Genomic DNA, 23,651 nt, shown 5'->3' on the forward strand with positions numbered 1-23,651 from the left:
CCCTTTCAACATGTTACAACATTTTTGGGACACCGTGTATATACAGAGTGGAGGTGATTTGAAACAACTTTTTCTTTAGCGAAAATGTTGTCGGAGGCTTCGTTAAAGACATATTAAGAAAAAACCACGGACCAATCAGAGCGCGAGTGTGCTGGCGGAGGGCGGTCGCCTAGCGCGTGGCGTACGCCTACCGCGGGCGTTCCTCTGGCATCCTCGCGCTCTGATTGGTCCAGGATTTTCCGTTAATATCTCCTCAACGAAGCTTCGGACAACATTTTCGCTAAGGAAAAAGTTGTTTCAAATCACCCTCTGAACCTTCCCTTTCAAGGATCTCCAACATTTTTGGGACACCCTGTATTTTGAAAGGCAATGACTCCCGATTATTTGTGCACTTTTTATTTCTTTGAATCTCTCTTTAAAATAAATGGAATAAAACGCTAACCACTTATTGATCGATCGAATTGCACCTCCACTATTTCTAACAATACACTAGCACGCTTAAATATCAAAAATATAGTGATATTCATTAAGAGGGCTTTACTTTAAATTTTCATTGGGGTTTTCAAATAAATTTAACTTCACTAACACTTCAATATCCTTCATTAGGATTTTAGGATATATATAGTGGTATGCATTCAGAAGGCTTTTCTTTAGATTTTTCTTTGATTTTCCAAATAAATTTAACTTCACTAACACTTCAATATCTTTTATTATCCTTTTTAGGATACGATTAGGATACGTTTGTTTCATTACAGAAACACATGAGTCATATTTCCATTTGTCCGAATTTTGACAATAAAGACCACGATACGCTTTTGTGACTTACGATGACGATAGATTAGATTGATGCATTAATTCAAACTTAAACGTAATATAAGAAATACAACTTACATCAGTGATATCACGATCGAGATGAGTCTACGGAGTGGATGATAATACGATGTTCCGTTCGACAAATTTTGACGAGATGAAACGAGCCGAATGGTCGACCCAAAAATGCCATAGATAGCGATAAGCTAAAGACATTAGTTGAATGTAACACGAGGCTAACTGTATCACGTTGCAATCTCGGAGAAACCAGTCGTGCACCATTCACCGATTTCGTAGCACTTGTAATGCGTTAGAAAAGTTAGATAAATCAGTTCTATACGAATCAACGAAAAAACATACGACAAATCAATTGCAAACATACATTTTTCTTAGCTAGAAAAAAAATAGCTAGTAAAAAAATTTTTTTTTATGTATAAAGATGCGATATGTGACAACAAATTTTCACTTATAACTAATTAATTAAATGTTCACTAAATAATTAATAATTAATCAGTTTGTAGGATAAATCACCAATTTTTGACACTTTAAGAGATGATTATACAAAAGAATCATATTAAAAGTTAATCGATCAGAATTAATGTCTAATTTTTTTTTTAATTTTAAATTGACCATTATAACTCAGAAACGTAATAAATAATGAAGTCTCAATACGAAGTACCAAATCAAGTTTAAATTAACTTATTTAACAAAATTCCAATAAGAAGAGTTAGAATACAATTTATTTACGTTTCTGAACATTATAAAATTACTCTGTGTGTCCTACCTTCAAAATTGATTCTGATTTTATAATATATCTGAAAGAATATGTATTGCACTCCATTAACATTTTTTATATCACTATTTTCTCCATTCATATTTTTATTTCTACTTCTAAAGAACTTTTTTTATTAGGTAGCTATTAGTTTCACTTATGAAAATCATTTCATTTGAAATTTCATATTGAGATTTAAAAAGAAAAGAAACTATAATTTCGATCAATACATATTATATTTCATATGATCTTTTTCTCCAAATTTTTCTATCTGTATGTTTTTTTTTTATTCCATAACCCCAGCTTGGTTTTATTACATATTATATTTGTATACGAATAGTTTGTTACTATTGCTGAGTTTATTTTTTCGAGATACTTACCAGTTCATAGACTTATTAATTAACTCCTTATGATAATGTACTAATACATACTTAATTTTATAGGTGAGCCTGTTATCATTTTCGAGAGATTGTAATTAATTTATATAAATTTATTTCACATATACAAATAGTAGGTATACATAGTTTTAAAGTAGAGGTAGCTTTGAGTTCTTCGATTAAGAATATGTTAGTCACTGTTTGTGGTTAGAAAATAAATAAACGATTGAATCAACAACACGTTAAGTACTGCGGGCCAGTAAGTACAAAACAATCATTATTTTACGCGTCCTTAACAATTTAAATTCTAAATATTACAATTATACATAATTACATGCATAATTACATAAATGCACATTTCCATTTCTCCATTAAAGAGACAATGAAGAAATATAAATAATCGTGTTACGTCGAAGCGTGTCATTTTACGTAGGAAAATTAATTCACGTACGTCTCTATACATAAGATTTGATGAATAAATACTGAAACACGAACGCCATTCCTCACGTCTAATACTCTGTAACACTATTAACATGCAATCAGGAATATTGATTTAAATTAACACGTTGGCTATCACATTAACTTTCAGGAATATTTGTATGAAACTAACATTTAATTTTGAGATAATTGAAATTTATATAATCAAAATTTGTCATAGTACTTATTATTGAGACGTTATCAAAATTCACGGATCTTATCCAGATTTATTTATTTCAACACCTCATCTTCAAAATAAATTGTGTTGAATTCTAATGTCTGTCACCTATACAGGGTGTCCCAAAAATGTTGGAGGTTTTTGAACGGGGTGGTTCGGGAGGTGATTTGGAACAACTTTTTCCTTAGCGAAAATGTTGTATGAAGCTTCGTTGTGGAGATATTAAGAGAAAACCCCGGACCAATCAGAGCGCGAGGATGCCAGTGGAAGGCGGTCGCCTAGCGCGTAGCTTACGCCTAGCGCGTAGCTTACACCTATCGCGGGCGCTCCACTACCATCCTCGCGCTCTGATTGGTCCAGGGTTTTCTCTTAATATCTCCTTAACGAGGCCTCGGACAACATTTCCGCAAAGGAAAAAGTTGTTTCAAATCACCTCCCGAATCAGTCCTTTCAAGGACCTTCAACATTTTTGGGACATCCTGTATATAAGTGACGTGATGGTCAACGTATGAAGGACTTCTTTGGTTCGACTGTCACTGCTAGACATTTATTCAGTTAGTTCAATTTTATTATTGAATGTTAAAGGCTCTCGCTGTCCTTATCAAGTTATACTTCGCCCAATCTACTTCCTCGTCAGATTTCACATTGGCGTAATCTTCCGTGTCCCTCTTGTCGCAAATCAATTCCTCCTTAGACGGCATGACTTCCTCGGTTAATTGCAAATACTTGTCCAGTGGACACATGGCGTCGCAACCGGGCAGTGTGAGTTCCTCTATTTTCGACGGGATGCCCAAATAGTGAGCGAGCTGTTAACATAAACGCAAACAAATGAAACGAATATTCGATATTGAAACCATTTTTGGTTTGAAATGTAAATTGATTTTTATGGTGTAAGGTTTTTCTTTATTGCACGTTCTCTAATAATAATTTTGGGAGTATACGATACTAGAAGTGGAAGATTCAGTTCGTAGTATATTAAGTATACAGGGTGTCCCAAAAATGTTGGAGGTCCTTGAACGGGGTTCGGGAGGTGATTTGAAATATCTTTTTCCTTGGCGAAAATGTTGTCCGAGGCTTGGTTAAGGAGATATTCGGAGAAAACGCCGGACCAATCGGAGCGCGAGTATGCCGAAGGGCGGGCGCCTAGCGAGTGGCCTACGCCTACCGCGGGCGGTCCTCCGGCATACTCGCGCTCTGATTGGTCCGGGGTTTTTCGTTAATATCTCCTTAACGAAGCCTCGGACAACATTTTCGCTAAGGAAAAAAGTGTTTCATATCACCTCCCGAATCATTCTTTTCAAGGACCTCCAAAATTTTTGGGACACCCTGTACATTAGATAGGACTTTCTTAAATACACGTTCTTGAATACCCATGTTTCTTTTAAAAAAATATTCAAGACTGCAAGTAAAAGATGCATTTCACAATATATTTAGTATGAACTAATATATTAGATAGCGTGTTTATAAATATATATTTCTAAAAAATTCTCTTTTTAAAATATTCAACATTAGATGTGAAAGATGGAGTTGTAGTATATACTTGATGATATAGTAACTATATACTACTATATTATACATAGTATATTAATTAATATACTTTGTCGTTACCGATTTACAATATAACGAAATACGAGTCCTAAACGGATGGTAAAATATGAATTTCCAATACTTAACCTTAATTATTGAAAACTAATAATTACAAATAAAATAGAAAAAAGACTGAGAGTTGATATAACTATTTACTCACTTTGACATAGTAGTTGTCGTTCGTTTGGTGGAGTTCCAATATCACAGCACTAGAGTATTCAGGGACATGAGGACGATAGACCTGAAGACCATGCAAGACGGCGGCGATGTTGGTTTCGTGGCCACTGTATAGGTATATCTTTCGTGGATCGTTTAACGTTCCGGTTATGTAGTCTAGCATAGTCTTCGTGACCAGTCGAAGATAGGGTCCTGAAACGTTAATTAGACAAAAGGGGTCATGGGAAGCATGAATATTAAGTGAGAAGAAAATCACATTTACATTCAACAATTTTTTGTCTCGAAGACTCAATTCGTAGTGCATTAAGTATATAGGGTGTCCCAAAACTGTTGGAGGTCCTTGAAAGGACTGATTCGGGAGGTGATTTGAAACAACTTTTTCCTTAGCGAAAATGTTGTCCGAAGCTTCGTTTAGAAGATATTAGCAGAAAACGCCGGACCAATCAGAGCACGAGGATGCCAGTGGAGCGCTCGCGGTAGGCGTGGGCAACACGCTAGGCGACCGCCCTCCGCCGGCACCTCGGGCTCTGATTGGTCCGGGGTTTTCTGCTAATATCTCCTTAACGAAGCTTCGGACAACATTTTCGCAATAGAAAAAGTTGTTTCAAATCACCTCCCGGACCACCCCTTTCAATGCCCTCCGACATTTTTGGGACACCTTGTATATACACGCGTATATAATACATATATTACAATTACAATTGTACATAGAATTTTAAAATATAATATTTTCATTCAATAATTTCTACTCAAAATCATTTCAACTTTGCTAAGTACAAGAAATTTCTCAAAATCGTCTAAAGTTGCCAGTTCGCCCTATTGAAAGCATCATCGAGCCAAAAATGTTAAAGATTGTTAAGAATAATGATTGATAAGGAGAAATGTAACGATACTGTCTTACCTGAGTAGAGCCTTCTCAGCAAGGGCGTGGAATTGGCAATGTCGTAGGCGAATACAGTTGCGTTCCACAATCTGCCATAAGGAAATATGCCCTCCGTCCATTTTGGCAAAGCGAGACCGAGAGAACGTTCAGCCATTAGTGTATGATAGAGATAGTACATGTTCAATGGCGTAGTTATGTTCTTTCCGGTCCACTCTGTTAACTGTCGCATGAGACCGTTGTATTTTGCTAACGCGTTTCTTCCAGCCGGCGATTGTAAAACTCTATCGTATTCGGCCAGATACCTAAAAAAAAAATATTATTTTTCAACATTGTAACTGCTCAAATTAAATAAATTAAATTAAATTAAATTTAATTTAATTAATTAATTAAATTAAATTTGAAGCGCAAATAAGAAATGGCTGTTTGAAGTAATTTGACTCGGAGCGTTATTTTCAATGCAGTAATTTCATAAATAAATAATACCAAGGCATTTAATATAATAGCTATTTTATAGATAGAATGGGGTTGTTTATGCATTTTAATTGGAGTGAAAATCTGAAATGGCTGTTTGAAATCATTTAATTCGGAACATTATTTCAGATAGCTATTAGAAAATATCAGTTCATTTAATATTGTATAATCTCGCAAAAGTGTCGATAAATTTATTTCTTCTCGAGTTTGAACAATAAACGTGAAATTGTTTGCTATGAATGTGCTTTCCTGATTTTGAAAAACAATTCCACATTTATTTCAAATAATTATCAATAAAAATTATTTCAAAAGTGCCAAAATGTGGTATACAGTATGTCCCAAAAATGTTGTAACACCTTTAAAGGGGTTCGGAAGGTGATTTGAAACAACTTTTTCCTTAGCGAAAATGTTGTCCGAAGCTTCGTTAAGGAGATATTAACAGAAAACCCCGGACCAATCAGAGCGCGAGGATGAACGGCGCGGTAGGCGTGGGCTACGCGGTAGGCGTGGCTACGCCCTAGGCGGCCGCCCTCCGCTGTCATCCTCGCGCTCTGATTGGTCCGGGGTTTTCTGTTAATATCTCCTAAACGAAGCTTCGGACAACATTTTCGCTAAGGAAAAAGTTGTTTCAAATCACCTCCCGAACCACCCTGTTCAAAGACTTGCAACATTTTTGGGACACCCTGTATAATAGTTATTTAGGACTTACTGAGGACACTCGTCTGCAAGAAAAATGTTGTCTTCGGGCCGTCGCAAGTACCGCGTGGGGATCGGTTGCCAATTCAATTGGGGATTCCATTTCTGTTCTTTGTTTGGGGGGAACAGCGCAGCCAGAACAAGTTGCAAAGACATTTTCGTTCTATCGTAGTCCGAGCTGATGCCCCAAACGGACTCCGGCGTGTAAATATCCCCTAAAAATCTTCGGTACCTCTCCCGAAGAACTTTTCCGAGTTGATATTCTCGTCTTTTACCTTCCTGAAATGTACAACATTTTCTGTTCGCTACAATCCCTTAAATAGAATTATCTAATCATTCTTATTGACAGTTGTCTCAGACATATTTAGCGTTCGAGCTAAATTAGACAAAACATTGAAAGATAAATATAATTAGACTGAGGCTCTTTGTACGTATTTATATTTTTATATACACAGATGAAGAAAAAAAAGTTGAGTTAAAATATGTCTTGGCTTCTAAATGTTGTAAAATGTACTTTATTATTTATATTTTGTTATATTTATGTATCTTGTTCAGATTCTTGTCCTTTTTTTTATATTTACACTCGTCATAAATACATAAATATCAGCAGTCTAATTATTATATTAAATAAGTCGTTGTCTCTTATACAGGGTGTCACAAAAATGTTGTAACACCTTGAAAGAGGTGGTTCGGGAGGTGATTTGAAACAACTTTTTCCTTTGCGAAAATGTTGTGCGAGGCTTCGTTAAGGAGATATTAACGGAAAACGCCTGACCAATCATAGCGCGAGCGTGACGGCGGAGGGCGGCCGCCTAGCGCGTGGCCACGCCTACCGCAGGCGTTCCACCGGGACACTCGCGCTCTGATTGGTCCGGAGTTTTCTCTTGATATCTCCTTAACGAAGCCTCGGACGACATTTTTGCAAAGGAAAAAGTTGTTTCAAATCATCTCTCGAATCACCCTCTTCAAGGACTTCCAACATTTTTCGGACACCCTGTATTTGTCGTCAGAATATTTAAGAAATTTGAATTAACGTGATTTTTGAGACGAATAAATGTACAGATATCTATTTAGTGGAAAATCTAGTAAATTTGATGTTCGTAAGAGACGGATTAATTAGTATCGAGAATTTTTTTAGAAATAAATAAAGCTGCTTACGTTGCTTAATTGACCACGACCCAATGGATAGAAAGCAGAATTGAGGTATGGATCGTTTGGATACATTTCATTTGTACCTGTGTCCGGTGTCCTATCCCCATGCCTAAATATCTAAAGAATAACAATGAGTATAATGAGTACACGTGAAAATTAATTAAGTATTTTATTAAGTAAAATATTACTTAATACATTCGCGGAGAAAAAAAGTAGAAAATTAGTTACTGTAAAATCTACTCAAATTGAGTCTATCCATATTAAACCGTCAAACTATAGAGTCATTTAAAAATACAGTACAAAACAGTAAAAAGCAAAATTATTATCAATAATTTTTCTATTAGTTTATGATTTTTACAAAAAGTTTAGTCATTCGTTCGACTATTTTGTTTAAAAATATTGGCTAGCACAGGATACGTTATCCTTGTACAAAAAGATAATTTGCTCATTGCGAAAAAATGATCAAAAATCTTAAATTCTCAGAAATTCTCGCGATTCTTTCGACTGTTTTGCTCACGGTAAACATACATATATTAACAATAAAGTAACCGTGTCTCTTACCACGTTCACTTGTCGAAGTTCTGCTCCGACGGTTGTGGCATAAATGATGGCCGTTAGGCCAATAATGGCATACATTGGCAAGGAACACGTGCGATGACTGGAGGAAATCATGTTGCAGATGTTTCTTCTGGAATCACAAATAAAACACAACGGAATCAATTCCTTTCTCAAAATGGAGTTATTCATTTTTCTAAATTTTACAATTTTATTTTCGTCGTATGTGACAACTTTGTTCCCAGTTATCAGGTCAATAAATTCAACGTTGTATGATATTATGTACTAGTGGAATTATTATATTGTAGAAATATATATTGTGTATATATATAATATTGTAATTATGATATATAATGATATATATATGTATATATACATATCCAATATCTAAAGTTACATCGTATAGTGTATATATATATATGTATACATATATATACAATATTATAGTATACAGTATACAATGTGACTTTAAAAATTGTATATATATATATATATTATAATATACAGTATACAGTGTGACTTTAAAAATTGTATATGTATATATATATATAATAATTATACTATTGTAAAAACATATATTGTGTACTACTATAATATTAGTATATATATATATATATATACAGGGTAAAATCTAAATGGGATATATACAATATATATATATTATAATATACAGTATACAGTGTGACTTTAAAAATTGTATATGTATATATATATAATAATTATACTATTGTAAAAACATATATTGCGTACTACTATAATATTAGTATATATATATATGTATATATACATATCCAATATCTAAAGTTACATCGTATAGTGTATATATATATATGTATACATATATATACAATATTATAGTATACAGTATACAATGTGACTTTAAAAATTGTATATATATATATACACAATATATATATATATTATAATATACAGTATACAGTGTGACTTTAAAAATTGTATATGTATATATATATAATAATTATACTATTGTAAAAACATATATTGTGTACTACTATAATATTAGATATTATATATATACACACACAATATCTAAACTTACATTGTATACTGTATATTATAATATTAATATAATATAATTAATATAATTATAAATATAATATAATTTGTATAATTTGTATATTATATATATATATAATATATAAATTCTAGTACATATATGTATATTATATTAATATTATGATATACAATATACAATGTGACTTTAAATATTGTATACATATAATAATGATAATATTATATATATAATATAATAATGATAATATTATATATATAATATTGTAATGTTACATAATATTATATACTAGTGTAATTATTATATTGTAAAAATATATATTGTGTACTACTACAATATTAAATATTGTATATACACTTCAAGTAGCAAATTAATGTTTCAATACAAAACATTAAGAAATAGTCTCTATACTAAACAAAGATTTCCCCAAAAGGGAATCTGAAAAATTTGTATCAAAACAACAACAATCGAAAATATTGAAATTAAATTTCACCATATCCAAAATTATGCAAAGTAGCAACATTTAAAAAATTCTCACCACTTTCTGTTATAACAATAGACCACTCTAAGCACTATAAATTTGCTCGCGTTCGAACTTCTTAAATAAATCACAGAAATTGCACCCAATTACAATTAAATTAACGATCCCCGAAGTTTCGTTTGTAAGTTTCACAGAAGACTGTCTCCACCACCTATGTGCAAGGGTTTTTAAAGGAGAATAGCACGTCAAGGGACCATTATCCTTTCTCAGAATAAATATCAACATACAGGGTAAAATCTAAATGGGAGCCCCCATTCCCAGGCTCGCCAAACACGCATGGTTTCCTCGCCACGTAATTACGTGAAAAAGTCGACGAGGAAAACCTACCAAGGGTTATCGTGCCGGTGACGTTTCACGAGTGACTCGAATTCTATAAGAAATATGGAACGCCCGCGATTATTTCGAACGTCACTATAGAAACTGTCTCACCCGGAACGATATTCCCCATTAGATCATTTTTCGACGGTCCTTTTCCTCTAATGAGCGAGTACAACCGACTGGAAGATTCAGTAAGTGGTACCGGCTGACTCACTCGAATTGACGACCTTCCATTACCTGGAAACGATCTTCCCGATGAAAAAAGCAATTAAATAAAAGTTTCGCGACTCTGGGACGAAGGATCATGTAACGCTATAATTAGCTTCTTTTTACATTTTTCGTTTCAGCGAGACGCGAAGGTCGGTTGGTGTATTTTGAAAGAATTATATTCGATGGTTTGAGGAACTGTGAATGCGGACAGTTTATAATTTGTCGCGGTTGAATGTCCTTTTGTTTATGCATTTAATGCGTTTCGAACAGTACAGTAACGAGTGCAATTTTACTGAAGGAGGAGCGTATGATATGGAAATTACTAATCACGAGTTATCGGGTTTAGTGGTTACGCATGAAGTTGTGTTGGAAAGTTAGGTTTTAGATTTTTAAACGACAGGAAACTGACAGGTAAATTAGCTACGGTTGGTTGGCAAGTTATTATAAAAACATGGATAATTTAATTGCATAATGATATGGACATATTTTACGTTTTTTATTTAATAAAGGCTGTGAAAAATATACCTGTATACCACAATATTAGATATTGTATATGTAGTTATACAGGGTGTCCCAAAAGTCGCGTAGGAGCCGGAATGGGTGGTAGCTGAGAAGATTCTGAACCACAATTTCCGTTACAAAAATGTTGGATGAGGTTTCATTATGGAGATATTAACAGAAAACTTCGACCAATCAGAGCGCGAGGCGGCCGCGCTCCCCGACCAATCAGAGCGCGCGTATACCGTTGGAGTACAGGCTACGCGCTAGGCGGCCGCGCTCATACGCTACCGCGGCCGCTCTACCGGCATCCTCGCGCTCTGATTGGTCGACGCTTTCTCTGAATATCTCCTTAACGAAACTCCATCCGACATTGTTGCAAAGGAAGAAGTTGTTTCAAATCACCTCCCGAACCACCCCTTTCAAGGTGATACAACATTTTTGGGACACAGTGTATATAGAGGGTCGAGGTGATTTGAAACAACTTTATCCTCAGCGAAAATGTCGTCCGAGGCTTCGTTGAGGAGATATTAACGGAAAACACTGACCAATCAGCGGGCGCTCTACTGGTATCCTCACGCTCTGATTGGTCCGGAGTTTTCTCTTGATATCGCCTTAACGAAGCCTCGGACAACATTTTTGCAAAGGAAAAAGTTGTTTCAAATCACCTCCCGAACCACCCCTTTCAAGGCGATACAACATTTTTGGGACACCCTATATATACAGAGTAGAGGTGATTTGAAACAACTTTTTCCTTAGCGAAAATGTTGTCCGAGGCTTCGTTGAAGAGATATTAACAGAAAACCCCGGACCAATCAGAGCACGAGTATTGCCGCGGAGGGCGGTCGCCTAGCGCGTAGCTTACGCCTACCGCGGCCTACTCGCACTCTGATTGGTCCGGGGTTTTCCCTTAATAACTCCTTAACGAAGCCTCGTACAACATTTTTGCAAAGGAAAAAGTTGTTTCAAATCACCCCCCGAACCACCCCGTTCAAGGATCCCCAATACTTTTGGAACAACCTGTATACATATCAAATCGAGTATCACCTTAATCCTTTTCGAAATCGGTTAAATAAAATTCCAATACTTTTGGAACACCCTGTATACATATCAAATCGAGTATCACCTTAATCCTTTTCGAAATCGGTTAAACAAAATAAATAGTATTCCACGCGTGTGAAAAACGCGAGGTGCAGCTATCCAGTAATATATCACCCTAATCGTAGACAAATTATCGTTAAAAAATCATTAAAAACCGTAAAATCTACAGTTGTATGTAAACAATGCCTACGCGAGATCACAGGGTGATAAGACGAAGAAATTTATACGAAATGTTTTCGATCTTACGGAAGTCGACACGCGGTTGCGTAAACGGAAAGAATAATGAGTAACGGCGAATAATATATTAACGTTCTGGTGTGATTGACAATTGATACGCGAACGGTCGTTTATCTTTTCGAAAAAGATAGGTTTTCGACTTTGCGGATTCTACTTATGGTAATTGGTGGTTAGTACGAATACAAATACGATTCTAGAAAGTATGAATTTGATGTACTTACGTATTCCGTGAAAGGGAGTGACGTTAGCGATAAGAAAGAAAGGTATTGCCGCAATCTTATTGTGACACGTACCTAACGTGCAATTAGAAATTGTTATATTTATTATCGTATGAAAGGAAAAAAAAAAGATAAGTTTTAACTTCGTGTTATTCTTCGCAGAAGGACTGAACATGATCAAATATATCTTATAGATATCAGGTACATATTTAAAAAAAATAAAAAATGGTGATGCATTACATAGAGATATAAAGTAGACAATTAAAGTTTAAATGAATGCCTTGTTTCTGTATTTGTATCACAAATACTTTAACAAATTTGAAACAAAATGAGAATATAGCACCACTTATATTCTTTATAAAGGAACTTTCAAAAAGATGGACATTCTGATATTAGTTCTATGAGAATTAATTTAGGTGAAGGTTAATAAATAATAAATTTAATTGAACATAATTGATATGCATATTTATAAATGTGTATAAATTGTAATGTATGTAAATATTATATATACAATATTATAATAACCAATATATTATATATATATATATATATATATATTAGAATAATATATTAATATACAAGGAATATATATACAGAATATATGATAATATATTAGAAAACGTACAATTGAATTTATTAAAGGAATATATATATATTTTTTTAATTTTTATTTTTAATAATGTATATAATATATATATTATTAAGAATACAAATTTAAAAAATATATATATTCCTTTAATAAATTCAATTCTATTTATTGAATCTATTAAATAAATTATATATTAAATAATATAATGAATACAATTGTATATAATAGAATATATTATATTTATACCTAACATTATGTTGATTATACATCTTATACATTATATTCGATTATATTTAAGAATTTAATCAATTATAACTTTTTCATAAAAAATTATATACTGTGATGAAAAATAAAATTTAAAAATATGTTGTAAGTGAAAAGATTAATAATAATACTCTACATCTTTTTAGTAAATAAATAAAAATAGTAAGTGAATAATAATAATAATAATAATAATAATACTCTACATTTTTTTAGTAAATAAATAAAAATAATAAAACTATCCTACTATTCTCTGTTGTTCTATTTTTACGAATCTCAGATGGATTGGAAAATTGTACTACCTATGAATTTAGATAAAAATACTGTATCTTAGGTTCTCACATATCAGTTTGTACAAAACCTAAGAAACAGTACCTTATATGTATGTATATCTACGAGCACCAAAATGACTGTAATTTTGATCGAAATTTTGGAAAAACAACTGGATTTACACTACCTGTCCAGACAACCGTCCGTCAACACGTTCCTTATAATGTGTTTTTAATAAAAGTATCCACTCTATCAGTAACTATTTCGTTCAAGAGGTTCTTTTATACAATGCCTCGAAATCCTATCGAGGAACGGTTGTCTAGCAGGGAGCGTGAATCAGCATTACAAAGTTTAAGTGGGAAGAAGATGTATCTTTTTCCATTCATTTCACTTTACTATTCGTTCAATGATTAACAGTGATAATGCACGTGATAAAGCTTTCGAAGACGTATGTTTCGAAAATAAAAGTTCCATATATGGAAAAAGTACTTATCCTATCACGACGATAGACTTCGCGTACTTCGATAGATACAGGTTGCGGCAATATTTTCTCCTATTCGTGGTTTGTTGTTTTACTTTGACGTATTTTTTTAAATCTTTTAGCTCAATTTGTAGCTAAGGCTTCAATTCATTCGATATTCGCAAATTTTATGGTACAATCTTCTAATTCATCTGAGATTCAGTGAAATAGAAATACAGAGGACAGTGGAATGGAATTCGGAAGGCAAAGATGTTCGTTATATTATTATTTATAATTTATAATTTCATTAAGAGTAGTACTATTATCGGTTCCTATTTTTGATAGTATATTTACTATTTAATTATTTTTAGATTATATTTTGTATCACAGTATAGAATTTGTTATGGGAACGTTATGATTGATTACATTGTTAAATGTGATAAATATAATATATCTATATACAGGGTGTCCCAAAAATGTTGGGACACACGCATATAATAATAATTCTTGCATATTATACATATATTGTAAATATAATTATGCACAGAATTTTAAAATGTAATATTTTAAATTATGTTTCTGATTTTAATATATTTATGATGTATGTAGTATTGTAGTATGTAGTATGTAGTAACTTTTAAAGATAGATTTTTGTTATAAATATATACAATATACAGGGTGTCCCAAAAATGTTGGCGGTCCTTGAATGGGAAGGTTCGGGGGGTGATTTGAAACAACTTTTTCCTTAGCGAAAATGTTGTGCGAGGCTTCGTTAAGGAGATATTAGCAGAAAACACTGACCAATCAGACCGCGCGTATACCGTTGGAGCGTAGGCTACGCGCTAAGCGACCGCGCTCATAGGCTGCCGCGGCCGCTCCAACGGTATACGCGCGCTGTGATTGGTCAGTGTTTTCCCTTAATATCTCCTAAACGAAGCCTCGGACAACATTTTCGCTAAGGAAAAAGTTGTTTCAAATCAACCCCCGAATCACCCTTTTCAAGGATCTCCAACATTGTTGGGACACCCTGTATATATTGCAGTATCCGCGTTTTCCATATCCAAGAGTAAGAAGTCAGTTTTTATATATCTTTCGTATTAAATATTTGTTTTCGGTGAAACATTGACAGAAATTCTTTTACTTCATTTTAATTCAGCAATCTCTTTCAAAAACATCTTATATATTATTGAAGCACAATATGTAAACTGTGTCGCCATCTATTGAGCGAACATGGATCTCGAGGTTGCCCTTTCTCTGGCAGGCCCTTCCTGGGCTCCTTTTTTTTTACCCTAAACACAGTTCGCTCGTAACAACGTCTGAAATCGTATGTGTACCGAATGCAATAAACATAACCCTACTGAAGTGTTTTTCATTTATTTGCCGTTTAGTTACACTCGCTGATATACATATATATGACAACAAATTTAAATATCATAAATGCAGAAGTCTCCAAACATAGAAATACTCTCATAAAACGGATGGAAGAACGTGACGTCTTAAAGTCAATATTCGACTAATCGCTCCACAATAAAATTCGTAAGATCAAATCATAAAAATTGATACGAGCTCGGGATTTGATGTTAAAAATCCGGCAAACAATATAAAATTTCACGTTTTTAAAGCATATTTTCTCTTTTTTATCGAGATTGCATCGTTTAAGATCGATTGTACTCGTTGATAGAGAGCCACTTTTGGAATTGAATACAGAATATATATCTTACAAAATATGTAACAAAGATACTAAAATATATATCGAAGATCCAGATTTAAAATCAAATATTTGTTGTCTTTATTATTTTATTACGACGTTAATCGAAACACCGCCAGAATGAAACTTAACTATTTTGTAGAGAACACTTCAAGGAATGCAATAATAATTTTTTCGGATTTTTAACAACGTGACCTCGAGGCGATATTCACAAAATAAAAATTTGTTTGTAATTTTTAATATTGCAAAAATCAGATTTGCTCCGAATAAAAATATATTCAGGCAGAGCAATCCCTCGTGATTAAAATGAAAGAAAGAACAGGTCGATAGGATGAATAGTTCCAGAGAAAAAAATTCAAATGTACAACCCATTTTCACGAAATTGGGCAAAAATCACAATATTCGGAGGCTTGTATTTCTCAAACGGTTTCGAAACGAGCAAAATGATGACTTAAACCCCCACTAATTTCACGGAAACTACAATATATCTCATTTAGAAAAAAAATCCGAGACATTAACAAAAACAATTGTTTCAGTGATCGATTCGGTGTGAAATGACCTTTATACATTCGGTAACAAAGAGTAACGTTTCTCCTTTACAAAATTTTGTTTTTTTTTAAGAATATTAGTATATTCCAACAACCAAATTCAAATGTACAACATTTAGAAAAAAAATCAGAGACACTAACAAAAACAATTGTTTCAGTGATCGATTCGGTGTGAAACGACCTTTATACATTCGGTAACAAAGAGTAACGTTTACCATTTACGAAATATCATTTTTTTTAAGAATATTAATCAATTCCAACAAACATTTATGACTTACCTAAAATCCACGTTCTTTATTAATATTAAATGATGACGCGATTAGGAACCATTTGATAATATTCTGCAGTATGGTTCTATATGTTTCGACGAGTTTTGTAACGTATTTTTGACAAGGTGTATTTCACGATCAAACTATTACACGGAAGACTTTCGTACGTCAGCCATTTAAAAACACTCACGGAATACTACTGTGACAATAGGCGTAAAGTTGAACGTCTTTTGCATTTAAATACACATCTTTTGTTGATAGCTTATCACCGTATCAGCTGTAACGAAATATTATCTCAAACATTATTTGTATAGAAGTCCCGATTTTTACAGCAATCGTTACATCATTTTTAACGAGTTTAAAAGAACAATTTGTAATTAAAAAAAATTGTCGTTAATTGAAATGTTTTTCTCGTTTTAACAACAAAGGGAATATACGAAGAAATGATTACATTAAAGAGTGATTATATTAAGAAACATGTATCGCTTATCTCTCATCAAAGAAATCATCGAATTTCTTGATACGAGTTCTTTGAGATAAAATCATATTCACGATCGAAATGAACATATTTACGTCGATGCATGATGCCCGAATTAGAATGTTTCATGTTTTGTTAAAAAAACGAGATTGACGTTATATTAATTTCATTTATCAGATATTATACAAATGCTAGTACGAGTAATAAATTTACTTATTTTAATTTATTATTTATTGTTCAAAAGTAAATTCTAACTACCATGGAATTTATTTATTGTTCAAAAATAGGTTCTAACTATTATAGAATTTATTAATTTATTTATTATTAATTCTAACTATCATAGAATTTATTTATTATTCTAAAGTAAATTCTAGCTATCATAGAATTTATTAATAACTATCATAGAAGTATCATAGAATTTATTAATTTATTTATTATTTATTCTAACTATCATAGAATTTATTAATTTATTTATATTTTATTCTATTTATCATAGAATTTATTTATTATTCAGAAGTAAATTCTAACTATCATAGAATTTATTAATAACTATCATACAAGTATTATAGAATTTATTTATTTATTTATTATTAATTCTAACTATCATAGAACTATCATAGAATTTATTTATTGTTCAAAAATAAATTCTAACTACCACAATAAATAAAAATTTTCAAAGTAAATTCCGAGTCAACAAGGGAACATAATAAAACAAAAGAAATGATGCAAAATTTATTTTTACATTGAAATAAGAAATCTGATGCTGGTATGATAAGTTCCAGTGAAATGAATTTAAATGCTCTCAGAGAATGCTATTGTCTGAATTAAACGAACATTAAATATATTTTCATGACTCACTTATTGCAACTAAAGAACAATTCACTTTCTTTGTTAATCGTGGCAGAATTTTCAATCAAAAAGAGAAATTAAAATTATATATTTACTATATGTTTACCATATAATTATATACTTACATTTTATGATGTAAATTTAATTTACCAGATATTACACAAATGCTAGTACAAGTAATAAATTTACCTATTGTAATTTATTATTTATTGTTCTAAAATAAATTCTAACTACCATAATAAATAAAAATAAAATGTAGATTTTTAGTCATTGCTTGAAGGAAAATCTAAACGCGCCAAATCTAAAAGAAAATGTAAATAAAAATGTAAATAGAAATATAAATAAAAATGTGAATAAAAATATGGATAAAATAATAGAAAATATAAATATAAAATGTAAATTTTCAGTCATTGCTTGAAGGAAAATCTAAATTCGCTAAATCTAAAATAAAATGTAAATAAAAATGTAAATAACAATGTGAATAAAAATGTGAATAAAACAATATCAAATATAAATATAAAATCTAAAATAGAATGTAAATAAAAATGTAAATAAAAATGTGAATAAAATAATATCAAACATAAATATAAAATCTAAAATAAAATGTAAATAAAAATGTAAATAAAAATGTGAATAAAATAATATCAAACATAAATATAAAATCTAAAATAAAATGTAAATAAAAATGTAAATAAAAATGTGAATAAAATAATAGAAAATATAAATATAAAATGTAAATTTTCAGTCATTGCTGGAAGGAAAATCTAAATGCATCAAGCTACTGTAACAAATCGTGTGTTGCATGCTTAGCACGTGCTAGCAGCTTTTATCACGTGAACACAACAAGCTTTGAGCATAGAATTCGTTGACGATAAAGTGCTCGATTCAAGCCAGCGACGTCAGTGTGCATTCGGCTGGTATACTACATAAAACTGGTTCGCGGAAAACGGGTTGTTGATAGGGGAAATGATCGGCGAGATAATTATCTTTCGCTGCACGTATTGTCGCTTAAAAATATTGTAATTTATGTCGTTTAGAGTGACTCAGAAAAATGACGCTACCCTTGACATCGATACCTATTTTCCTGAGAAAACACCTCTTTTATTTTGGTATAATTTTTCGTGATATGAAAATGTTTAACCGCCTATGAATTATTGCTAACTTAATATTCAAGTTCAGTTTGTTTAATAAAAGATCAGCTATTTATAACTCTTTGTATTTCCTTATAGGAATAAATTTCAATTGTAACACATGCATACTTTTGAACAATAAATATTAATCGTCTAATGAATATTCGTTTTGTTTATTCTAGATCAATGGATCTAAGTCATATATTTCGCTGTGACTAACTCATTCCTCCTTCATAGAAAATAAAGGATAAACAACATTTTATTAGTTACTCGTGGAAGAAGAAATATGTAGTAAAATACTTAATTGTATAATATATATAAATTTTTCATTGAATATACATATATACAAGGTATCCCAAAAATGTTGGAGGTTCTTGAATAGGGTGGTTCGGGAGGTGATTTGAAACAACTTTTTCCTTAGCGAAAATGTTGTCCGAGGCTTCGTTGAGGAGATATTAACAGAAAACGCCGCCACCAATCAGAGCGCGAGTGTGCCGACGGAGGGCGGCCGCCTAGCGCGTGGTCACGCCTACCGCGGGCGTTCCACCGGGACACTCGCGCTCTGATTGGTCCGGCGTTTTCTCCCAATATCTCCATAACGAAGCTTCGGACAACATTTTTGCTAAGGAAAATGTTGTTTCAAATCACCCTCCGAATCACCTCTTTCAAAGATCTCCAACTTTTTTTGGGACACCCTGTAGAAATAGTAATTATAAAAATTGACACCTATGTTATCGATTAAATGTTAAACATTCGGAAGCGATCGAACCACCCTCTTCTATGACCTCCGACATTTTTAAGACACCCTGTACATATACAAAATGAAAAATTTTACTATGCAGTCTATATTTAATTATATTATTTATGTGATGAAGGAATAAAAATTGACCTGGTCAATCGAATGAACGACATGAATATACTACTGATAGAAACCATTCAAATTATTTTATTAATTTTATTATGTACTTGATCAATTATTATGTTAATACTTGCAACTTGCTTAGGGTATTCGCGTTCGTTGAATTCGAAAAGTAGAAAATACCTTATCTAAATTTTCCTTACAATCATTTTTCAATGAAAAATGTTAGCTAATCTTGTTCGGTGTCAAGATAATTACAATAGGAAAGTTCTTTTATGAAAGTGATAAATGTCTTGTGATTCGAACGAATGAGTCATATTTATGCATGTCCACGTTCCAAAAATTTGCATAGTGAAAGACGCAATATATATATGTAAAATTACGACTTGTATTTGAATAAATATTATATATTTAATAAATAAATATATTTTAAATAAATATTACAAAATATATATATTTTATACTTTTATATTTTTATATCGTACAGTATATATTGTATTTAAATAAATATTATAAAAAAAAAACTATACATATATAAAATTATCACTTTTATTTAAATAAATATTATTATTTCTAAAGAGCAATATATCAGATAAATGATATCGATATCCCACAGATACTTGAGATGCGTGAAATTAAATGTTTATCGATGAAAGCCTCTCGCGGAGAATGCGACTCTTATCTCCTTTTTTCTTTTTGCAATAAAGTTATACAGAGAGTGCCGAATATGTTCAACGTGCATTAAACAAATTTTATTGCCAGTAAATCTGCGAATAGAAGCAGAGGAACTGTAATTCGAGTTTCTAACGCGAAGATAAGAACAACTGTTATATGATCTTATCATTACCAGCGAAAATTACAGAAAAGATCTCGCGCATCTCTCGAACGCGTGATTGTACAAACGTAATCGATAAGAGTCTGGAATGACTCACGTCGATTGTTAGAGTTTCATAAATTTCTTACACGCGGCAAGTGGATGTCATTTAATCTGTTCAGATTTTCTTTAAGAATAAAAAGAATAAGAAGAATAAGAAGAATAGAAATTGTATATATAATTGTATGTGTGTATGTATGTATGTATGTATGTATGTATGTATGTATGTATATACACTGAGCAACAAAATTTGCGCAACAAAAATTTTTATTAAAATTTCCGTGAAGAATAACCGTAGAAGATAAATTTTTTTTTATTTCAAAGTTTGAAGTCTCTACTTTGAACAGAATTTGTCATATTTCGATTCCCCATTCGAATTCCATAAATACTGATAGGAAGACATGTGTCTAAATTGAATAATAGGTTTGATGTACTCGAGTAATTTTTGTTATAAATGTATACAATATATAGGGTGTCCCAAAAATGTTGGCGGCTCTAGAAACGGGTGGTTCGATTACTTCCGATTGTTCAACATTTAATCGATAACATAGGTACCAATTATTTAATTATCTACCATTCCACAGGGTGTCTTAAAAATGTTAGAGGTCTTTCAATGGGGAGGTTCGGGAGGTGATTTGAAACAACTTTTTCCTTTGCGAAAATGTTGTCCGAGGCTTTGTTTAGGAGATATTAACAGAAAACTCCGGACCAATCAGAGCGCGAGGATGCCAGTGGAACGCCCGCGGTAGGCGTAGGCTACGCGCTAGGCGGCCGCCCTCCGCCGGCACACTCCCGCTCTGATTGGTCCGGGGTTTTTCGTTAATATCTCCTTAACGAAGCCTCGGACAACAATTTCGCTAAGGAAAAAGTTGTTTCAAATCACCCCCCGAACCACCTCCTTCAATGACCTCCAACATTTTTGGCATACCCTGTATAAGATTCTATAATCAACTTATTCAACTCCGCACCCTTATATATAAAACTCACTCACTCACGACCAGACAAAACAAAATCAAAATGCCCTTTTACATAATCCCTTTTGCAATGTTAGATATATGGTTCGACAAGCTATTGTTTGAAAACAAAAACTTAAATAAATATGTTCATCACGACTGAACAAGCCTTCAGAGTAGTTAGATTTGAACACGTTGCTTTGAAATTACTATGATTTTTAGACACTACTATAAAGAATGTGAAAGTTATAAATTTTATTAACAAAGAACGTTCGTATAATTAAGAATTGAAACCAATAAAAACAAAAATAGTTGTCAAGAGCAATATTTGTATTCCAATAAAATATTATTTTAGGGTTGCCAGTGGGCTCCAACAAACCAGTCCCTAATGAAAGAATTATTTCGAAAAGTAATTAAATGAATATAAACAACGAACCATAACAACACTCTTAAATTAAATATTATAATCAGGTTCTTCATTTTCGCACCTTTCTAAATAAAACTCATTCGCTTACTATGATCACGCTGTCTCCTCAACCTCCAGAAATGGCTTTCCAATGTCTCCTCAGTTTAAACAATCTCCACGAAAATTTACATCGGCAACATTTTATAAGATCCGCAATCTCCCGATCGCGGTGTCCCGTGGAAGCGAACTGATTATTCAAAGCCTGGGAGATCGCGGTTTTTGATAGAGGCACGACGATTTCACGCGAAGGTTACCGATTAAATTAAGCACCACTGATGCACGACCGCGCGGAGACACATCAGAAACACTTTATCTGATTGCCTGATCATCAAACGAAGAAGCTGGGACCATGTTATGCAGTCACCTGGGAAGTCGGAGCAGGTGTCGCGTTCATTGTCGTGTCGCGTTCCTGGCATTCACGGGGAACGTTGAAAGGCACTGTGAAAAATATAATTAAAAAAAGAAAACAAGTATCGATTCGTCTACGAGTATTCTCAATCGAATGTAAAGCGTTCGAATAGTTTGATAAATATTTAACCAGGATAGCTTACCCTGGATTACTAAGGATGGTTAATTGTTAAAGGCGAGAAGTGCGAGGTTCGTGGAAAGGGAAGTTTCGAGCTTTGTGTTTTCCAAATGTATGTATGTGAGATAAATGAATATAAAATTGCCACAGGCGAAATCTGAACAGCGATGGAATTCAGATGGAATTGTTTTCAGTGGATTGCAATCATCGAATAGAGTTGGAGTAATCATAAAATAGAGTTTGAGGAAGGTTTCGATACGAGTATCTAAAAATGAATGTGTTCGTCTCCACCATCGTGACCATATGTGTTTCGATCGCATCCGTCGAATGCATTCCGGAATTGCAGTTACTGCACGTCGTAAGAATCGAAAATATCAAGAATAAATAATTCTTCTCTTTTCTATAGAATAAAGAGATCGTGAGATTAAATCTCACTTGAAATTCGAACAATTATTTTACCTCTTAAATATCAATCAATTCGATTCGATTCAAATTGAATTTAAACAAAATTTATTAACGAATATTGCTCTTAAATATTGAAATTGAGAATGATAAGTTTAGTTTTTAGCTTCGATCATTTTAAAGGTATTACCTGAAGAATTATACGGGTTATTATTTTCGAAATTTTGCAGGTGTTCGCGCACAAAACGTACGCGCCAATTTCTGACATAATAAATAGCAACGGTACGAATTTACCAGCCCAATTAACTTACGAATACTTCAGCTCCGCTCCATTCAACATGCCCGACGTAAGTTTGCACACTTTATTGCGCGGCGACTTGATCCAAAGAATTACGAACTCGGCGTTGAAAGCTATGTAAACAATGAAATTGATACACCGAGCGTGAAAGAGTGTAAATATTTCGATTCGAATCGTTTTCGAAGCATTCCATTTAATTCTATAAATTGTTCGTATAGTTTATTGTAATTGGATGAGTATGATGTATCGTAGAGAGAAAGAAATACGTAAAGTATCTATAAATGCACAAACTCGGGACTGATATAGTGCATTTATCGTAGGCTACAGTATTTCTCACGTCACTTTAACTCTCTCCTTCGTTTTCGAATTACACTAGTCTCCATAAATGCACAAACTCGGGACTGACATAGTGCATTTATG

General features: G+C 32.6%; 2 protein-coding genes across 8 annotated transcripts in view; one reads left to right on the forward strand and one right to left on the reverse strand.

Moving 5' to 3' along the window:
• Positions 1-23,651, forward strand: part of LOC128881770 (venom acid phosphatase Acph-1-like) — a 37,468-nt gene that overhangs the window by 9,828 nt on the left and 3,989 nt on the right. The window contains exons 1-3 of one of the 3 annotated variants that reach the window (XM_054133072.1): positions 22,374-22,602; positions 22,682-22,889; positions 23,164-23,280. In XM_054133072.1, the coding sequence (XP_053989047.1) occupies positions 22,803-22,889; positions 23,164-23,280 (204 nt within the window). In that variant the 5' untranslated portion in view covers positions 22,374-22,602; positions 22,682-22,802. Of the gene's footprint in view, positions 1-22,373; positions 22,644-22,681; positions 22,890-23,163; positions 23,281-23,651 lie in introns of those variants that run through there. The other 2 variants (XM_054133071.1, XM_054133073.1) reach the window with 2 other exon arrangements.
• On the reverse strand, positions 2,052-22,193 carry LOC128881771 (venom acid phosphatase Acph-1-like). 5 transcript variants are annotated; one of them, XM_054133075.1, is made up of 8 exons: positions 16,500-16,607; positions 16,406-16,441; positions 8,142-8,268; positions 7,587-7,697; positions 6,442-6,707; positions 5,280-5,563; positions 4,362-4,570; positions 2,052-3,420 (listed from the first exon to the last, which is right to left on the reverse strand). In XM_054133075.1, the coding sequence occupies exons 3-8, from the start codon at positions 8,250-8,252 to the stop codon at positions 3,184-3,186; spliced, it is 1,218 nt and encodes a 405-aa protein (XP_053989050.1). In that variant the 5' UTR covers positions 8,253-8,268; positions 16,406-16,441; positions 16,500-16,607; the 3' UTR covers positions 2,052-3,183. The 5 variants fall into 5 exon arrangements, with proteins under 5 accessions (XP_053989050.1, XP_053989052.1, XP_053989053.1 ...); XM_054133077.1 differs by lacking the exons at positions 16,406-16,441; positions 16,500-16,607 and adding an exon at positions 22,055-22,193; XM_054133078.1 differs by lacking the exons at positions 16,406-16,441; positions 16,500-16,607 and adding an exon at positions 22,028-22,165.

This window comes from Hylaeus volcanicus, chromosome 9 (assembly GCF_026283585.1).
Source record: "Hylaeus volcanicus isolate JK05 chromosome 9, UHH_iyHylVolc1.0_haploid, whole genome shotgun sequence".
NCBI lineage: Eukaryota > Metazoa > Arthropoda > Insecta > Hymenoptera > Colletidae > Hylaeus > Hylaeus volcanicus.

What these genes read in the sequence shown, in the direction of transcription:
- LOC128881771 (XM_054133077.1), bottom strand. Translation starts at nt 8,252, where the DNA reads ATGATTTCCTCCAGTCATCGCACGTGTTCCTTGCCAATGTATGCCATT. An exon ending in GTCGTGGTCAATTAAGCAAC is followed by an intron (nt 6,708 to 7,586) that starts GTAAGCAGCTTT and finishes TGTACATTTCAG; the next exon opens with GAAGGTAAAAGACGAGAATA. An exon ending in CTTGCAGACGAGTGTCCTCA is followed by an intron (nt 5,564 to 6,441) that starts GTAAGTCCTAAA and finishes TTTTTTTTTTAG; the next exon opens with GTATCTGGCCGAATACGATA.